Consider the following 15,730-nt stretch of genomic DNA (forward strand, 5'->3'; position numbering starts at 1 on the left):
TGTTACATTTGTAAGTCTCATAAACTTGTTTCTCTTTTTTCTTCACACTTGTTTCTCACAGACCTTTCAACGAGTCACTATTCACACCGTGCACGTATAAAGAAGCCCATACATGTGTTTTATTTTGTGCACTACACACTGAAGCAAAATGTTTGGTTGTTTTCACTGGGAGCTGCCCCAGCGCGTGATTGGACGACTGCATGCCACGTGCACATTTCTTTTACTATGCCACACGAGCACATTTTGGGTATCTGACAGCTATTTTCTGCAGCACGTCTGAAGAGTCTCTGAAAGGTAAGTTTACTGTGTTTTATGTTGCAGGTTGCAGAGAAAGAGCAGCAGCAGGTCAGTGTCTCTCTGCAGGACTCAGACTGTAACTGAGCGCTGAGTTGCATCAGTCTGAAGCTCCTGACATTTCTCAACTCCCCTTTTCACAGCAGCTGATTCGGTGATCTTCACACATGGAGCCACTCTGACCACACATCATGTTTATTTACGTGTTAGAGGGAGTGTTTGCGTACAGTTTAACACATTATTACTCACGCACAAGCTTAAAATAGGTGAGATTTTAATGTGTAGGCTGTTTACTGGCTGAGCTCTGGCCTGCAGATCCAGTTTGCCAAGACTCTGTTTAACCTAAAGAATGTTCGTTTCTAATGTGTGTCAGCAGCACTATTCCCATGCAACATATGCATTAGTCATGTTCAAAGCACTTTCACCTTCATACAGGGCTGCTATAATGATTATTTTCATCACTGATCCCGTTATTTTATCAATTAATCCACTAATTGTACGTTTTAAGCTTTAAAGGATTAGTTCACAATTCTTCAAGGCAACATTCAGGTGATTCTACAGACAGTGAACTGTAGTCATTCCTCCTGTTCTTACAGGCTATTAAAAGATCCCCTTCAAATGTACTTTCAATGTCAGTAATGGGGGCCACACTGTTATTTATTGCAAGAATGCATTTAAAGGTTTATGTGAAACTTATATGAGGCTTCAGCAGTCTGAGTTAGTCATGTCAAGTGGATATCTGACACATTTACTGTCTTTCTAGCATCACATTCCCTCTTTGTGTTTCCCTGTTGAGTTGTGGTGGACTTTTGGTAACAAAAAGAGGAACTTTGGCACTAAAAAGACTAACATTGAATTATAACGTCTTGATTTGACTCATTTCGACAGCTGAAGCTTCACATAAACTTCAGATAAACTTTTAAATACATTTTTGCAGAGAGGAATGTGGATTTTTTCCTCCATCGCTTACATTGTAAGTACATTATGAAGGGATCTTCTAATGGTCAGTATGAACAGGAGGAATGATTACAGCAAGAAAAACATGTTTCAATCAGGGCCTGGCAATATATAAAAATTATATCTATTGTCATATGAGACCAGATATTGTCTTAGATTTTGGATATAATATCGTGATACGACGTAAGTGTTGTCTTCTTGGTTTTAAAGACTTCATTACAGTAAAGTGATACAATTTTCTGATCTTTTCAGACTGTATAGCTCTTCTATTGTTTGCCTTTACCCACTTAGTTGTTATATCCACATTACTGATGTCTATTTATCAAAAATCTGCAGGTGTATGAACAACAAAACATCATCTGCAAATCTTTAAATGTATCTGTAAAGATACTCAGTTTTTCTTTTGTTTAGTTCTGTGATTCTGAACAGATCTTTGATTAGATAAGTCACTTTTACAACTCATTTAAGTCATTTATCAATCGAACATTTCTACAGCTGCTACTAACGATTATTTTCATTAACAATTCATTTTCTTAATTAATCTCTTTGTCAATAAAATGCCACAAAATAGAGAAAAATGTATGTTTATAATCTCCTAAAGCTCAATGTAAAATCTTTGAATGTGTTGTTTTGTCAGAGCAAACGTCCAAATCCAAAAGTACTGAGTTTATTGTGACATTAGAGAAGCATTTTTGCTTAAAAACTGACTAAATGATTATTCGATTATCAGAATAGTTGCCGATTTAACTTTCTGTCAGTCGACTAATCGTTGCAGCTTTTGAATGTGAGAATTTGCAGCTTTTTGGGACTTTATTACTGTTTGTCAGACAAGAAAAAAGAAAGATATTTGAGAGTATCAGCTTCAGGCATTTTTTCCAGTAATTTTAAACATTTCATTGAGCAAAATCGGAAAAAATCTGCTTTTCCTCTACGTCAGTAATGACCCAGTTTCATCCCATCACTTCCAGTCTTTATTTATTTATGTGTGTATTGGTAATATCATGGTACAGATTCAGAAAGCAGGGCTATGTTGACTTTTGGCTAATGCACTGTGTTCCCCACAAGGTCTCGCAGGCCTTTCGCCCACTTTCTAAACAAACAGCTGCAGAAACAATCCAGTTCCAGCCAGACTTGAGCCTTCAAAGAGCCCTCATATACTCTCCACGTGCCTTTTTATTTAAGAAGATTACACCACATAGGAAACTTTTGTGCCTGTGAGATTCCTCTTCACGAAAAACACCTGCAGTGAGTAATTAGTAATGTAATAAGTACAGAGGGATGTTTGGATAAATGCAGCTGAAGTCAGCAGATTTTAAGTGCTGCAGCTGCAAAACCCAAAATGACCGTTTTACCGGGAGGTGGTCAATGATTTCTAGTGGAAGTTTGGGCCTTGAGTATTTATAGGGAGTTCCTGTTTATTCAGGTTTAAACCCAAGGGCACATGTTACGTTAGCAAACAGCAGCCCTGACCGCTTCGTTGGTTACGATTGGAGGCTAAAGCTGTAACATTAGTCCGTCATTAGAAAATTAATCTGCATCTTCTTTGATAACTGATTCATTTCAGTCAGTTTAAAGCCAAAATAATACATATTTGATGGTTCTAGTTTCTCAAATGTGAATATTGGCTGTTTTTCTTTGACATATATGACATTTAATTGAATATCTTTACATTTTAAACACTGTTAGACAAAAAAAGCAAATTGAAAACATCACTGTGGCCTCTAAGAAATGATAAATGCTATTCTTTTCATTTCATACACTTAATCAATAATGAAAATAATTGGTAGCTGCAGCCCATTTAGAGCAGTTGCAATCAGCAGAAAATGTTATTTTGGTAATCTACTAATCTTTTCAGTCATTTTTCGAGCAGAAACACCCAAATGATTAACCAGTTTGAACTTCTTAAATGTGAAAATTTGCGTTTTTTATTCAACATTTTTAACAGTCAAATGATCATCTTAACTTGCTAATGTTGGTCGGACAAAACAAGCAAATCGAAGGCTCTAAAAAGTGGTCAATGGCACCTTTTCACTGTTTTTCCAACATTTCATGGACCAAACTACTAATTATTAATCAAGAAAATAATCAGCATGTTAACCAATGAACAAAGTAATCATTAGTTTAATAAATTACCTTTTACTTATTAAAAAAAGAGAAAAGTACATTTAAGCATCATCATTTAGAAATGTATGTCAATAACGGTTGGCAGTGAGGTAAACTTAAAAATGTAAACTAATCATTCTAGTTACAACTTCAATATTTATAGTTAGTTTTTTTGCTGTTTAACTTCATTTTAATGATGATAATTTAGGTGTTTATTAGGGCTATAACTAATTATGATGTTCCTTTTGTTTTATAAACCCAGAAAATTGTAAAAAAAAAAAACAAAACAGTTAATTTCAGCTTCCCAAGGTAACATCTTCAGATGTCATGTTTCCACTCAATAGTCTAACACTTTTAAATGATAGAAGATGAAGAAAAGCAGCAAATGAATACATATGAAAAGCTTGAAATCAGCCAACTAATTTTTTTTTTTTTGGCATTTTTGCTTGAAAAATTTTATAAACAATTAATCAACTTTTTAAATAGTTGACTATTAATTTTCTGTCAACTAATTAATTGACTAATTGTTTCAACACTGGTATCTGTATTTGTCTGATCACCTCTGATGACCTGGACTTGTGTCTTTACTTTCTTTACACAAAAGACCTTTTTTGTGTCGTCTCATCTTTCATAAAGTCAAATAAGCCAAAGTTCGTACTGAAGCTTTTGGTAGACAATGTTTGTGCGCACACTGACACCTAAACCTCTGGGCAATCCTGTGGGAACGAGAGGTCAGAGGTAGAGAGTGTGACCCTCGCTGACCCACTGAGCTAAATATCTGTCAGTGTTGCATCAGCTCAAACTGGGCCTGACTGGTTTCACAGACAGGTAACCAAACATGAAGCAGGTGGCTCTATTTGTGTGAAACTGACATCATGTAATTCATTAATCTGCTATGAGACCGTTTGTGTTTTAGTTGTAAGTGGGACAATCACCTTTCACAGAATATGCAGCTAATCACAAATATTTTTCTCCACTTTTCTTTAGATTTCGACTGCAGCTGCTGAGAAGCCTTTTGGAGCGTAAATAGCGGCTGTTTATAGTTTTTAATGCATTAGTTTTGGAACTGCTCTTTAACAACCACCATGGCTTTGAGCTCGTTCGACATCGATGCACCACGATGGGATCAGTCCACGTTTATGGGCCGACTGAAACACTTCTTCAACATCACAGACTCTCGAACAGCCGTCCTGCCTGACTCACGTCTGGACGAGGCCAAAGCTTTAGTAGAAAGCTGCAGGTGAGGAAACGGACACTGAAGATGAATGCTAACTGAAAACACAATCACACACACATACAGGCTATCTGTGGCAAATCTTGCACCTTTTTTTAAAATCAGCCTTTCAGCGGTTTGAAAGAAAATGCAACATAAAAAACAATATCAGAGACAGTATCTGAATTTCTACATCTTTATGAATTTCATCCCAAGTAGGATTGTGCGAAAAGACGATATATTTATATATTTAAACCATAGGAAAATGGCTGCCTAGTTTATTTGGAGCATCTTTTGCACAGAAAACATTAATAAATTACTTTTCTTGGCTTTTTATTCGCAAAGCTTTTATTATACTTATAGTAACATTATGAATGTTATACCAGACCAGAAACTATTAATTCATTGAATCCACAGAAAATGTGCTATATATCGTGATACGTATCATTATCGGGATATAAAATGACCAATATTATGTATTTTTATTGGGATCTTAAATGACCTGTATCGTGATATGTATCGTTATTTGGATATAAAATGACCAATATAATGATACGTATCGTTATCGGGCTATAAAATGACATATATTGTGATATGAGATTTCAGTCACATTGCACAGTCCTAATTAAAAGTGTCTCAGTTAACACCTATTTTTTGGGAATTGGTCTATAAACGCAGAATTATTGACTTACTTCAAGAGTTTATACTAATTTATAAATATATTATGTTTGAATGAGATTGAATCTGATTTCATATCTCAGACAGAAGTGTGAAACTGGAACTGTGCTGTATGAGAGATCTGCTTTTGGGTGGATTTTCCCTTTATAGTCTGGCTCATGCTCTGGCGTCTGCATTTTAACTGTGTCGCCTGCAAGTTTCAGCAAGAAAAATGAGCCAATAAAAAGAAAAACAGGCTATACAAGAATGTGTCTGCAGGTGGTTAATGGCAGGCAAACGTCTTGTGTTAGCGAGTGTGTTCAGTGTCTGGTTTTTGGCATTTTTTTGTAGGGCAGGATCTGTTCCTCCCGGCACTACAGAGGAGCAGCTCCACTATGCAAAGAAGCTGTACGACTCGGCCTTCCACCCAGACACGGGGGACCGCATGAACATCATCGGCCGCATGTCCTTTCAGGTCCCCGGGGGCATGGCCATCACCGGCTTCATGTTGCAGTTCTACAGGTAGCTGAGAACAAACCGGACGAGCCGCATTCGACCACATCCTACGTTGTTCAAAGAGGAAGCTTTAGAGGTTTCATAACTGTCTGTTTTCTAGGACAGTTCCTGCTGTGGTGTTCTGGCAGTGGGTCAATCAGTCCTTTAACGCTCTGGTCAACTACACCAACCGCAACGCTGCCTCCCCCATCACTCCAAAGTAAGAACTCAAGGCCTCATTCACACTCTGTCATATCCGGTGTTTCTCATGTCCAGATGCTAGTTGGTGTGAGCCTCCCTCCAGTCCAGATGGTGGTGGTAATACTCCCACAGCTGCCAAAAAAGGAAGAATTAACTTCTTTATATATAACTATGAGTAGTAAAAACAACAAATTAATCTGACGGTTCTGTTGGATTGCCAGAGATCGGATGTGAATCAGATCTAGGACCACATTTGGCCCAGATCTGATATGAAAAAAACAGATCTGAGTCATTTCGAGACCAAAAAAATCAGATTTAGGTCACTTCAGTATGTAATGTGAATGTAGCCTAGGTAGCAGGTAGGATACAAGTTTCATTGTCTTCAGGGGCTCAGACACAGACACACACATTTGCTTAAGTGACTTTTGGGGACATTACATAGACTTGCATTCATTTCTCACCCTAACCATAACCACAGATCCCCAAAATCAGCCTTTTGCAGTTGGGAATAAAAGTCGTATCCCCCATTGAACAAGCTGTCCCTAATTAACTGGTCTAAAGTCTGAAATTTGTCCCCGAAAGTAGCCCATGACACACACACACACACACACACACACACACACACACACACACACACACACACACACACACCCACCCACCCATCATTCAGAAATGATCTGAAATCAGATAAGCATTACAACAGCTTTGTGTTTATCTCAGGATTTCAATCATTCGGTCCTGTTACTTTAGACGCTAAAAGAAGGACGACAGCAGTGTAATTTCAGTGTAACTTTAGCTGCCATTATCACGGGACAGACCCTGTAGAGACGACTTCCACAGACCTCTTTCTGACGTAGTTACACTTGGGAGGAGTGTGGCTTACATATCGGTCTTGGAGAGACAGATGCATTTTCAACAGCTTCTCCCGAGGTGGTTTAAACAATCCGATTTTTGGGCCGAATGCATTTAGCTTCTTTTTGATATTGGATATCCAATATCCAACCAGATAACTATCCAATATCAGAAAGGCCTAAAGCCTAAATCCAAGCAGGCAGCCACAGAGACAGATGCTGAAAAGTTATAAATGCATCTGTCTCTCCAGGATGCATACATAATCTATACTCATCCCTGGAGAAACTACGTCAGCAAGCAGTCTGTGAAAGTAGCTGCTAACACCATCTGTCCCCTGCGACTGCAGCTGAACTGAACTAAAATCAACCATCTTTGTTTTTGTGTCATGGCGGCGACAGGAAGACTCCATTACAGAAGGTGTAACATGTTGATGTTTATCTGATCTCTCATCAGTGCAGCCACTTAATGATCTGTGTGGGTGAGAGCTCAGAAAAACTCCATGTCAGTCAAGGCGAGGCATTTTTTTTGTATAGCACATTTCAACAACAAGGCAATTTAATGTGCTTCACATAAAACATAAAATGCAGGATATAAAATAAAATTAAGCTGTAACGGCAGAAAAAAGTCTGCACATTGTAGCTCCCAATGCAGGTATGATTTACTGTGATATCCCATTAAATGATGCCTGCATTCGATCTATTTCTGCCATTACAGATTTAGTTATTTGGTTCAGCACCTGGTTTTTTTATTCTGAATGTGCATGTCTACTACACAACTTTTTCAAACAAAATTGAGCTAAAATAGAACAAGACAGGAGAATAAAATAGTTACAGTGAAGTGTAAGATATTAACCCTAAAGTCACAAGCAGAAAAGTCTTCAGCAGTGTTTTAAGAGAGCTGAGAGTTGGAGCAGACCGGCAGTCCTCTGGGAGTTTGTTCCAGATATGTGGAGCTTAAAAAGTGAATGTTTAGTTTGTGTTATTTGTTTGTTTGTTGTTGCTGACGAAGTGCATAAGTGGCTGCATATTCATTACTGCCACCCTCTGGAGTGGTGCAGGGCCGACCCACATTTGCATGTTAGCCTAGGAAAATCACATTTCTGATCTGGCTAATAGATAAATAAACTCACTGAGCACCTTATTAGGAACACCTGTAAAATCTAATTATGAAGCTCGTACCATTGCTTGGTGGACAAATTATTAGGAAAACTTTTCAATATCATGCACTCCAGTACAGAACCACCCACTTTAAACCAAGTAATAAACATAAAGTAGAATTATCACCTTCCTGACAGTGCCAATAAAAATGTCTAAGTAGAATTTATGGCAGACCTGGATTGCATCAGATAGCACAGGTGTTCCTAATAAAGTGCTCAGTGAGTGTTCACAAATCAGAATCAGGTTTATTGCCAAGTAGGTTTGCACATACAAGGAAATTCACTTTGGTGTTATGGTGCATTGCAATCAAAATATACAAAGTAAGAGAAAATAGGGAGCGCCCTGGTGGTCGAGTGGTGACAGTGCATGCTATGTAATCGTATGCTGCAGGTCATTCCCCTCTCTCTCCGTCTCCCTGTTTTCTGTCGGCCTGTCTGACCAGATTGTCTGAATAAAGGCATAAAAAGCCTAAAAATAAATCTTAAAAAAAAAAAAAAAAGGAACAGAAAATACAAGAACCACAAGTCAAGTAATCATAAATAATATGAAATAGAAATTCACATTAAAAATATGATAAATATACTCCGAATTGAAGAGAGTTGTTCTAGTTTAAAATGAGGAAAATTGATTGTATATGTACTGACCAGGATGTGAAAATGTTCATAATATAAACTGTAAGTGCAAATGAGTAAATAGTAGATAAATGGTGTGATACATATTGTGTGTTAAGTGTGCTAAATCTGATCCTGATGTGAGAAACATGAAAAGACGTTAAATGATTGTTCATCTCAGTGGACTTTAAAAAAAAAAGTGATTGTAATCCTCTGCTGTCCCGTGTCTCTGTCGTCTCTTTCAGTCAGATCGGAGTCGCCTACCTTACAGCAACCAGCACAGCTTTAGCAACCGCAGTCGGACTCAACCTTTACACAAAGGTACAAACACACACGTTACATTTTAAATAATTTAATCACCAAACTAATCCAGATGTGTTGCAGTCTGATGTTATCAGCATTTTTATAAAACACGGTTGTAGCTTGACTAAATGAACTGTGAATATTGGCTGTGAAAATGTATTTTTGACGCTTGGAAAGGTTTAACAAAAAAAGCACAACTCAAGGTCCACTTCCTAGCTTCTTACAGAGCTTTTGACCACATCTTGCAGTCTTCATCTGCAGTTTACAGGGGATATAATATACCAGTAAATTTAGATATTAGACAATCACATAATGTGCATATGATAAGCTCACAAATTAGATTGTATGAGACGAACACTTCTAAACACTTTCCCTTGAAGAAAACCATGAGTTAGGGTTGAAGACTCCAGATAAAAGCTAGGAAATGGACCTTGAGGTAACCCACACCCCCCCCCAAAAAACAATAGTCTCATGTTATCATAACTTTTTAGTTGCTTGGCTGAATAAACTTTGGCAATTAAGTGTTAAAGTTTATTCTAAAGAAGTTTATTATAAAGAAGTTTAACTCCAAAAAAAAAAGCTAGCTATTACTAGCTTTTTCCAGAGCTTTTGACCAGTCGTCCTCTGCAGACGGTGTATACAGGGGTTATGATATACCAGTAAATTTTCTCATATAATATGCATGTGATAAGTTCACAGATCTGATTGTAAGCCCTTCTAATTTATTTGCCTTGAAGAAAACCATGAGCTAGGGTTGAAAGCTTGGAATAAAGCTAGTAAGTTGACCTTTATTTATTTATGTATGTATGTATTATTTATAACATAAAACATTCTCAGTACCTGCAGACAACTTTAGTGTTAGTTTGTGTATTAAGTACTATCTAGTAGTCCTTTTTTACAACTGATATTTTGACATATCATAAGAGGAAAAGCACTTACTAATAACAGTCATCAGATATTCATATGAAGGTTCCTATGCTAGTTATAGACAATATTAGTCATTAATTACAGTCGTCACACCACTCGTCCTCAAATGACATGTCAAAATTCCTGCTGTGATAAAGGTCGATTTCATGAGTGATGATTTTAACATTTTATTATTATTTTATTCATATTTGGCATCATCTTTGTCCTGCAGAAAGCTCCTCCTCTCATCGCTCGCTGGGTTCCTTTCGCAGCCGTGGCCTCCGCCAACTGTGTGAACATTCCCATGATGAGGCAACAGTGAGTCCCATCTGCTACATAAAAATACCAAAAAAAAACCATAAAATTATAGATGTTTAGGCAGCTGTTCGATTGTAATCGACTGATTTCCAGTTTTGAGGGTGTGCTGCAATCAAAGTTCTCAGAGCCCACGTTCTGAGAAGCCCTGATGGCGGCTCGCTGTCTCGTTTCCTGTGTCAGAGCTTTATGTAGGTGTTCAGGCAGCACTTCTGATCTGGAGAAAGGTGTGAGATGTGTATCACAATAGTTTCATGTTGAGTAGATTTCTGCAGCTGTGGCGCTAAACAGTATTCAGTGGGCATTAGATTCTTTCCGCGGGGGCTGTTTTTAAAAGATATGGCTTTAAAAGAACAAAAAAAAACAAATGCTCTGCTTTGTTTCAGTGACGTTTGTTGGACAGAATTCAGACATCAGTTTTATTTAAATGTTTCCAGTGGCGGCAGCATCGGTCTGACCTTTACACACTCCTACAGTACATGAGGTCAGCTAGTCATACCATGAGACCAGGGCTGGATATCATTAACATTATGATACCAGTACAGAGTTTCCCACAGAATCTTAAGAGACTATAGTGGTTGGACCTCAGTCTGAGTCCGGGGGCACATTTTAAAGTCAAATGCATCATTCTGGTTCACTCTGAGAGCAAAATGAAGAGGTTACAGTATATCTATAAAACATTAAACAATTGTGCTCCAAACAATTTTGTGCTTTAGTACAGACGTGTTTGGTTCACTATGAAACTGTGGTGGCACAAATTAGACAATGGTGAGCCGCCACATTCTATATAATTAATGGGTAACACTGCAGTATCAATACCAGTACCCTTAAAGTGATACCAGCACCAGTACTTCATTTGATACCCTTTTTCTTCTTCTCCATTTCATTCAATACTGATCATGTAAAAGCATTCAGTTGTGTAAAATGCCACCACTCCTCCTGCATCCAAATGATTTCTACATTTCTACAAGTACATTTTAAAAGTGTTCAAATTATTGTAATATTTATTATAATAACTCCACAGAACTGTAAAATAAAGTATTGTCACTGCAGAATGCTCAGGTTGCAGCTGCTGCAGTAGTGGGCCGATCACATGCTGAAGAATTGGCTGCAAGAAAAAGGGTTCAAATGCAGGTATCGTTTGACTGGAGAGGTTTGTTTGTATTTTTTAAAGATACTTTTTATTGAGTTTAAACAAACCAAACAACATACAGTACTCCCACCTCATACAGCCATACAGCACACCCAACAGAAGAGAGGGAAAAATAAACCTAAATTAAAAAATGTATGAATAAATATTGACAATACTTGAATAAGATTAAATAACAATAAATAAAGCAAAAAAAATAAATAAATGAATATGCTGACTAATCAAATGTGGTGACTGGAGAGGTTTTGATACTACTTGGTATTGGGTTATTTATTTACACCTTTTAATACTATTGAATACTGATATTCAGCCCTGCTTGAGGAGGAAGGCTCACTACTTTAAAAACACCTCGGAGACCGACTCCCGCCCGCCTTACTACAGCAAAAAACACAGATATTAACATCTGATGTTCTTGTACTGTATGTGTCAGAAAAGCTTCTATCAAACTTAAATAATGACTGACAGCTGCCGATCACATCCTTACATTTATAATCATTGATCATAAAAACTGTAACTATGAAGATCAACATGATGATTATTGTATTTTATTTCTGTCTACTGTTAATGTTTGTGGTCAGTGTTGCTTAGCTGTGTTTTACTTCATGTTGCTTTCACAGCTATATTTGCTGAAACAGTGTTTGTTGTTCCAGTTTTGAGGTTTTGTTGTTCCCTGTTGCTCTGCGTGGTTCGTGTTCAGTCTTGAGAAGTCTCGTCTTGTTGCTGTCGTCGTCTTTATGGCAAATCATCTGGCCAACGGACCGCAGTGGCACATATACAGAAATGTAGATGAACGCGTGCTGCATTGCAAATTAAAATAAGTGACAATGAAATGAAATATAGCTGACATATAATGCTCTTACTATTTTTGTTAATGTGGCACTTTTTTTTTTGTTTGTTTGTTTTGATTACTAAATGTTCTCCCAGACGGCTCCGGTGTGCTTCCACCGTGTAGTCAAAATATCCACCAAAGCGTAGTGTGCGTCACGGCAGGCGGCGGACGATAAGAAAACCACAACATTTTTACATTCTGCTTCCCTTTTTATTTCACTTCTCCGTCATTTTCTTTCTATTTCTCAGAGAAATCCTGAACGGCATTGCTGTCACAGATGAAAATGGCAACAAACTGGGCAACTCTACGGTCAGTCACTGTCAGGACACAATACCAGACGTTTGTTAATTTAAAAAAAGGCACAAAAATGTTGTTTCCCTATTCACAAATCATCCTTTTTTATCTCTTCTGTAGAAAGCAGCGGTAAAAGGCATCACACAGGTGGTCATCTCTCGAATCACCATGGCTGCACCAGGAATGAGTAAGCAAATTAAAAGAAAAATCCATCTTCTAAATTTAAATACTGCTAATTTATCACAACAACTAACTTTTCTTTTCACTCTTCTTTTATCAGTCATCCTCCCCATCATCATGCAGAGGCTGGAAAAATACAAGTTCATGCAGGTTAGATCTTTGTCTTCATTTACCGTCCTCTTGCTAAAGCTTCTGATGTGAACGAGTGCGTCTGACATCCGTTCTTCTTTCTGTCTTTTCACAGAAAATCACGTATCTCCACGGACCACTACAAGTGATGATGGTGGGAGCGTTGTAAGTAGAACATGTGAGGGAGTTTACAGGTTTATTAATGGCTTGGATTTGTTTCAGAGAGGAATAATTCTCTTTTTGTTTCCTCTCTCTTTTTAAAAGTTTGATCTTCATGGTGCCGGCTGCCTGCTCCCTGTTCCCCCAGAGATGGTAACCAACCCGTTACTGTACTTTTCACCTGCTGACACACGTAGCTTATAGACTAGAGGCGCCTTTTAGACTGTGCGACAACAACAATCATGTCTGTGTCCGACTAAGATATCAGTTCAAGGCTGTCAGATTTTAAGCTGAAAGTGTGGTGAATCATATGTTGAGGAAATGCAGCCAAACTACACAAACTGACATAATACATTTGAATAATAATACATTTTATTTATAGAGCGCTTTTAACAATACTCAAAGACAATTAAAGCAATAAAACCATACAGAATAAATGAAAACACAGTAAAAAAAAAAAAAGCAAGGCAGAGATAAAGAAACAAAATAGAAAAACAAAACAAATTAAAAGAATTAAAGGGGACATATCATATAATACATATCATAGTTGTTGTGATTATATATGTCTATAACCCTATGATGTCAGATATTTATGTTAAACATGGTCAAATTTCCAAAACTTGAGGTGAATATATGTTAAACGGGTAGAACGGGAAAAAGAAGTGAAATCCACCCACTAGTTTGTTTATGTAGCCTCTGTAAGGCAGCTTTCAGACAGCTGACTCATCAGCTCTGTCTGTTTCAGACAGAGGCTAAACTGAGGGGCTGCATAAAGAGCCAGTATAAGATAAATAAGGAGGCTTTTGAACTGTAAATCATGCAAAGATATTCTAGTTGATCCCCAGAATATAAATATAGACTGGGAAATGTGCATATGTCCACTTTAAGGAGAGGAAGTGTGTTTTACGCAACATATCGTATCATTTAATCTTTGGTCACCAAATCTCCAAAATCAGACATCAGTGGACGTGTCTGACAGTGTGATCTAGGAACATCACTTTGGATTGTGCACTTTTGTCCTGAAAAGCCAAAAATCGCACAATGTAAAGGTGCCTCCAATTTATAGAGAGCAAAACCTGGTTCAGTGTCTTAAAACAACACTCAGGAAACAACAGACTTTGAAAACTATGAATCTGTCCTTTAAATATAATACATGAAATAAATCTTGGAATAAAATATAACGGCACATATTTGGAAATTAGCTGATTGGAGGCAAGAATTTGAATAAATATTTAAGACTTTTGAAGGGTTTTAAAAAAATGTAAACCACCAATAAACCAGTGTTTGCTTCTTAAATCAAAATGTTAATTCTGACCATATGTCTCTTTTTTCTTCTCTCTGTGTTTGTTTTCTCTTTCCAATCACTCTCTCTCTCTCTGTCTCTCGCTATAACAGCTCCATGGCCGTGTCGAAGCTGGAGCCCGAGCTGAGAGACTCCATCAGGTCTCAGTATGGAGACGCTGTACAATATGTCTACTTCAACAAAGGCCTCTGAGGCTCTTTTTAGCGTCATTTAGTCAACACAACAACACCGAATACGTACCTGTTTATGTAGTTTGTCTTTATTTTCTAATTGTCAGTGATGAGCGATGATAATGAAATACTCATCGTTCAAATGGGTGCTTAATAGAAACTAGTGAAGGGGTGTTTTTTTTTTCTTTCTTTTTTCTGTTTTCTTTACAATAAAACGAACAGATCCGAGGTGCATTGTGAAGTCCTGTTAAGAAACCAAATGCTCTCTTCTCAGGAACTACGCTTTATTTTGCCGGATTAAATCTCTCTTCTCTTCTGTGTTAGTTCGTCCTTCATGGCGTGGCTCGTCTGCAGCTGTTTTTTAGTGTTTCGATGTGAATCTTCTGTAATTGTGCAAAGCTCCCTTTTTCAATCTGTGCCTTTTTAAAAATGTGGCAGGGGCAACAACACTGCCGGGTTTTCTGCTTTTTCTTTCTTCCTTTTCCTCTTTTTTAAACTGATTTTAAAACCAGAAACTACTTCTATGCATGGTTTACAGGAAGTGACATAATGAGAAATGGACAAACAGTTTGAAACAGTGATTGAGCGTGGCGGTGTGTATGTGTGTATGTGTGAGAGAGGGAGGCTGACGTGTGATAAAGGTGGAGGATGCCGCCCTCTTCTGCCAGAATTGAGGTAGAGGTCTGACGTGTGTTGCATTATAATCTGAGAGGTTTGAATCATTTCAGTGTGTGAACTCAGATTTGTGCCACAGTTCTCAGAATAAGATGGAATAAAACCACTCAAATATGTAAAATACAGAGTACTGTGGTGTTTTTTTTTCATCTTTGGGGTAAAATGTTTTTCTTTACATGGATGAATGGGCTGTTGGGTTTTAGTTTTAAATTGGATTTTATGACACTTTAATGAACATGTGGAGAAACTGAAGATAGAATAAGAAAAACAACGTGTTGTGTTTTCTGAGGCCTTAAAACTCCAACAATAAATTCTCCTGTTTAGGCATTAATTTTTAAAAAAAGCACATATTTAATGCATATGTAATTAAGAAATACAGTTTAACATATCAGCTTTACATAGGAGATGCAACAAAAGTACAACATACCCAGATGTGCATCAGAAAAACTGCAGAAAGGCAGTTGGGTGTATCTTATATTTGAGTCCAGACTATATCAGCTTCACCAAATGAACATATAAGGCTAATAATAGAAGTGGTGGAAATAGTACTCAGATCTTTTACTTAAGTAAAAGAGGCAACACCAGAATGAAAATAAAAATCAATTACAAGTCATTATCATACTGCATAAAAGTAGTATTATCAAAAGTAAAATAACTCATAAAAGTAACTAATTATGCAAAAATAAGCATCATGTTTATATATAATTGGGTATCAAAATGTGTTAATTGATGTGCACGTATATGTAACATTTTAATGCTGTCATGCTAGAGGTCATT

The 15,730-nt window shown here is 37.3% G+C and overlaps 1 protein-coding gene across 2 annotated transcripts; it reads left to right on the forward strand.

The window, feature by feature from the left end:
- The first annotated feature begins 187 nt into the window (after window positions 1–187).
- sfxn2 (sideroflexin 2) lies at window positions 188–15,078 on the forward strand. 2 transcript variants are annotated; one of them, XM_062442482.1, is made up of 12 exons: window positions 188–294; window positions 4,342–4,594; window positions 5,576–5,746; window positions 5,841–5,939; window positions 8,786–8,861; window positions 9,982–10,067; window positions 12,292–12,352; window positions 12,458–12,524; window positions 12,618–12,667; window positions 12,762–12,811; window positions 12,911–12,958; window positions 14,201–15,078. In XM_062442482.1, the coding sequence occupies exons 2-12, from the start codon at window positions 4,440–4,442 to the stop codon at window positions 14,298–14,300; spliced, it is 963 nt and encodes a 320-aa protein (XP_062298466.1). In that variant the 5' UTR covers window positions 188–294; window positions 4,342–4,439; the 3' UTR covers window positions 14,301–15,078. The 2 variants fall into 2 exon arrangements, with proteins under 2 accessions (XP_062298466.1, XP_062298467.1); XM_062442483.1 differs by lacking the exon at window positions 188–294 and adding an exon at window positions 4,163–4,182.
- The last annotated feature ends 652 nt before the right edge of the window (window positions 15,079–15,730 follow it).

The sequence above is a fragment of the Scomber scombrus genome, chromosome 21 (genome assembly GCF_963691925.1).
Source record: "Scomber scombrus chromosome 21, fScoSco1.1, whole genome shotgun sequence".
NCBI classification, from domain to species: Eukaryota; Metazoa; Chordata; class Actinopteri; order Scombriformes; family Scombridae; genus Scomber; species Scomber scombrus.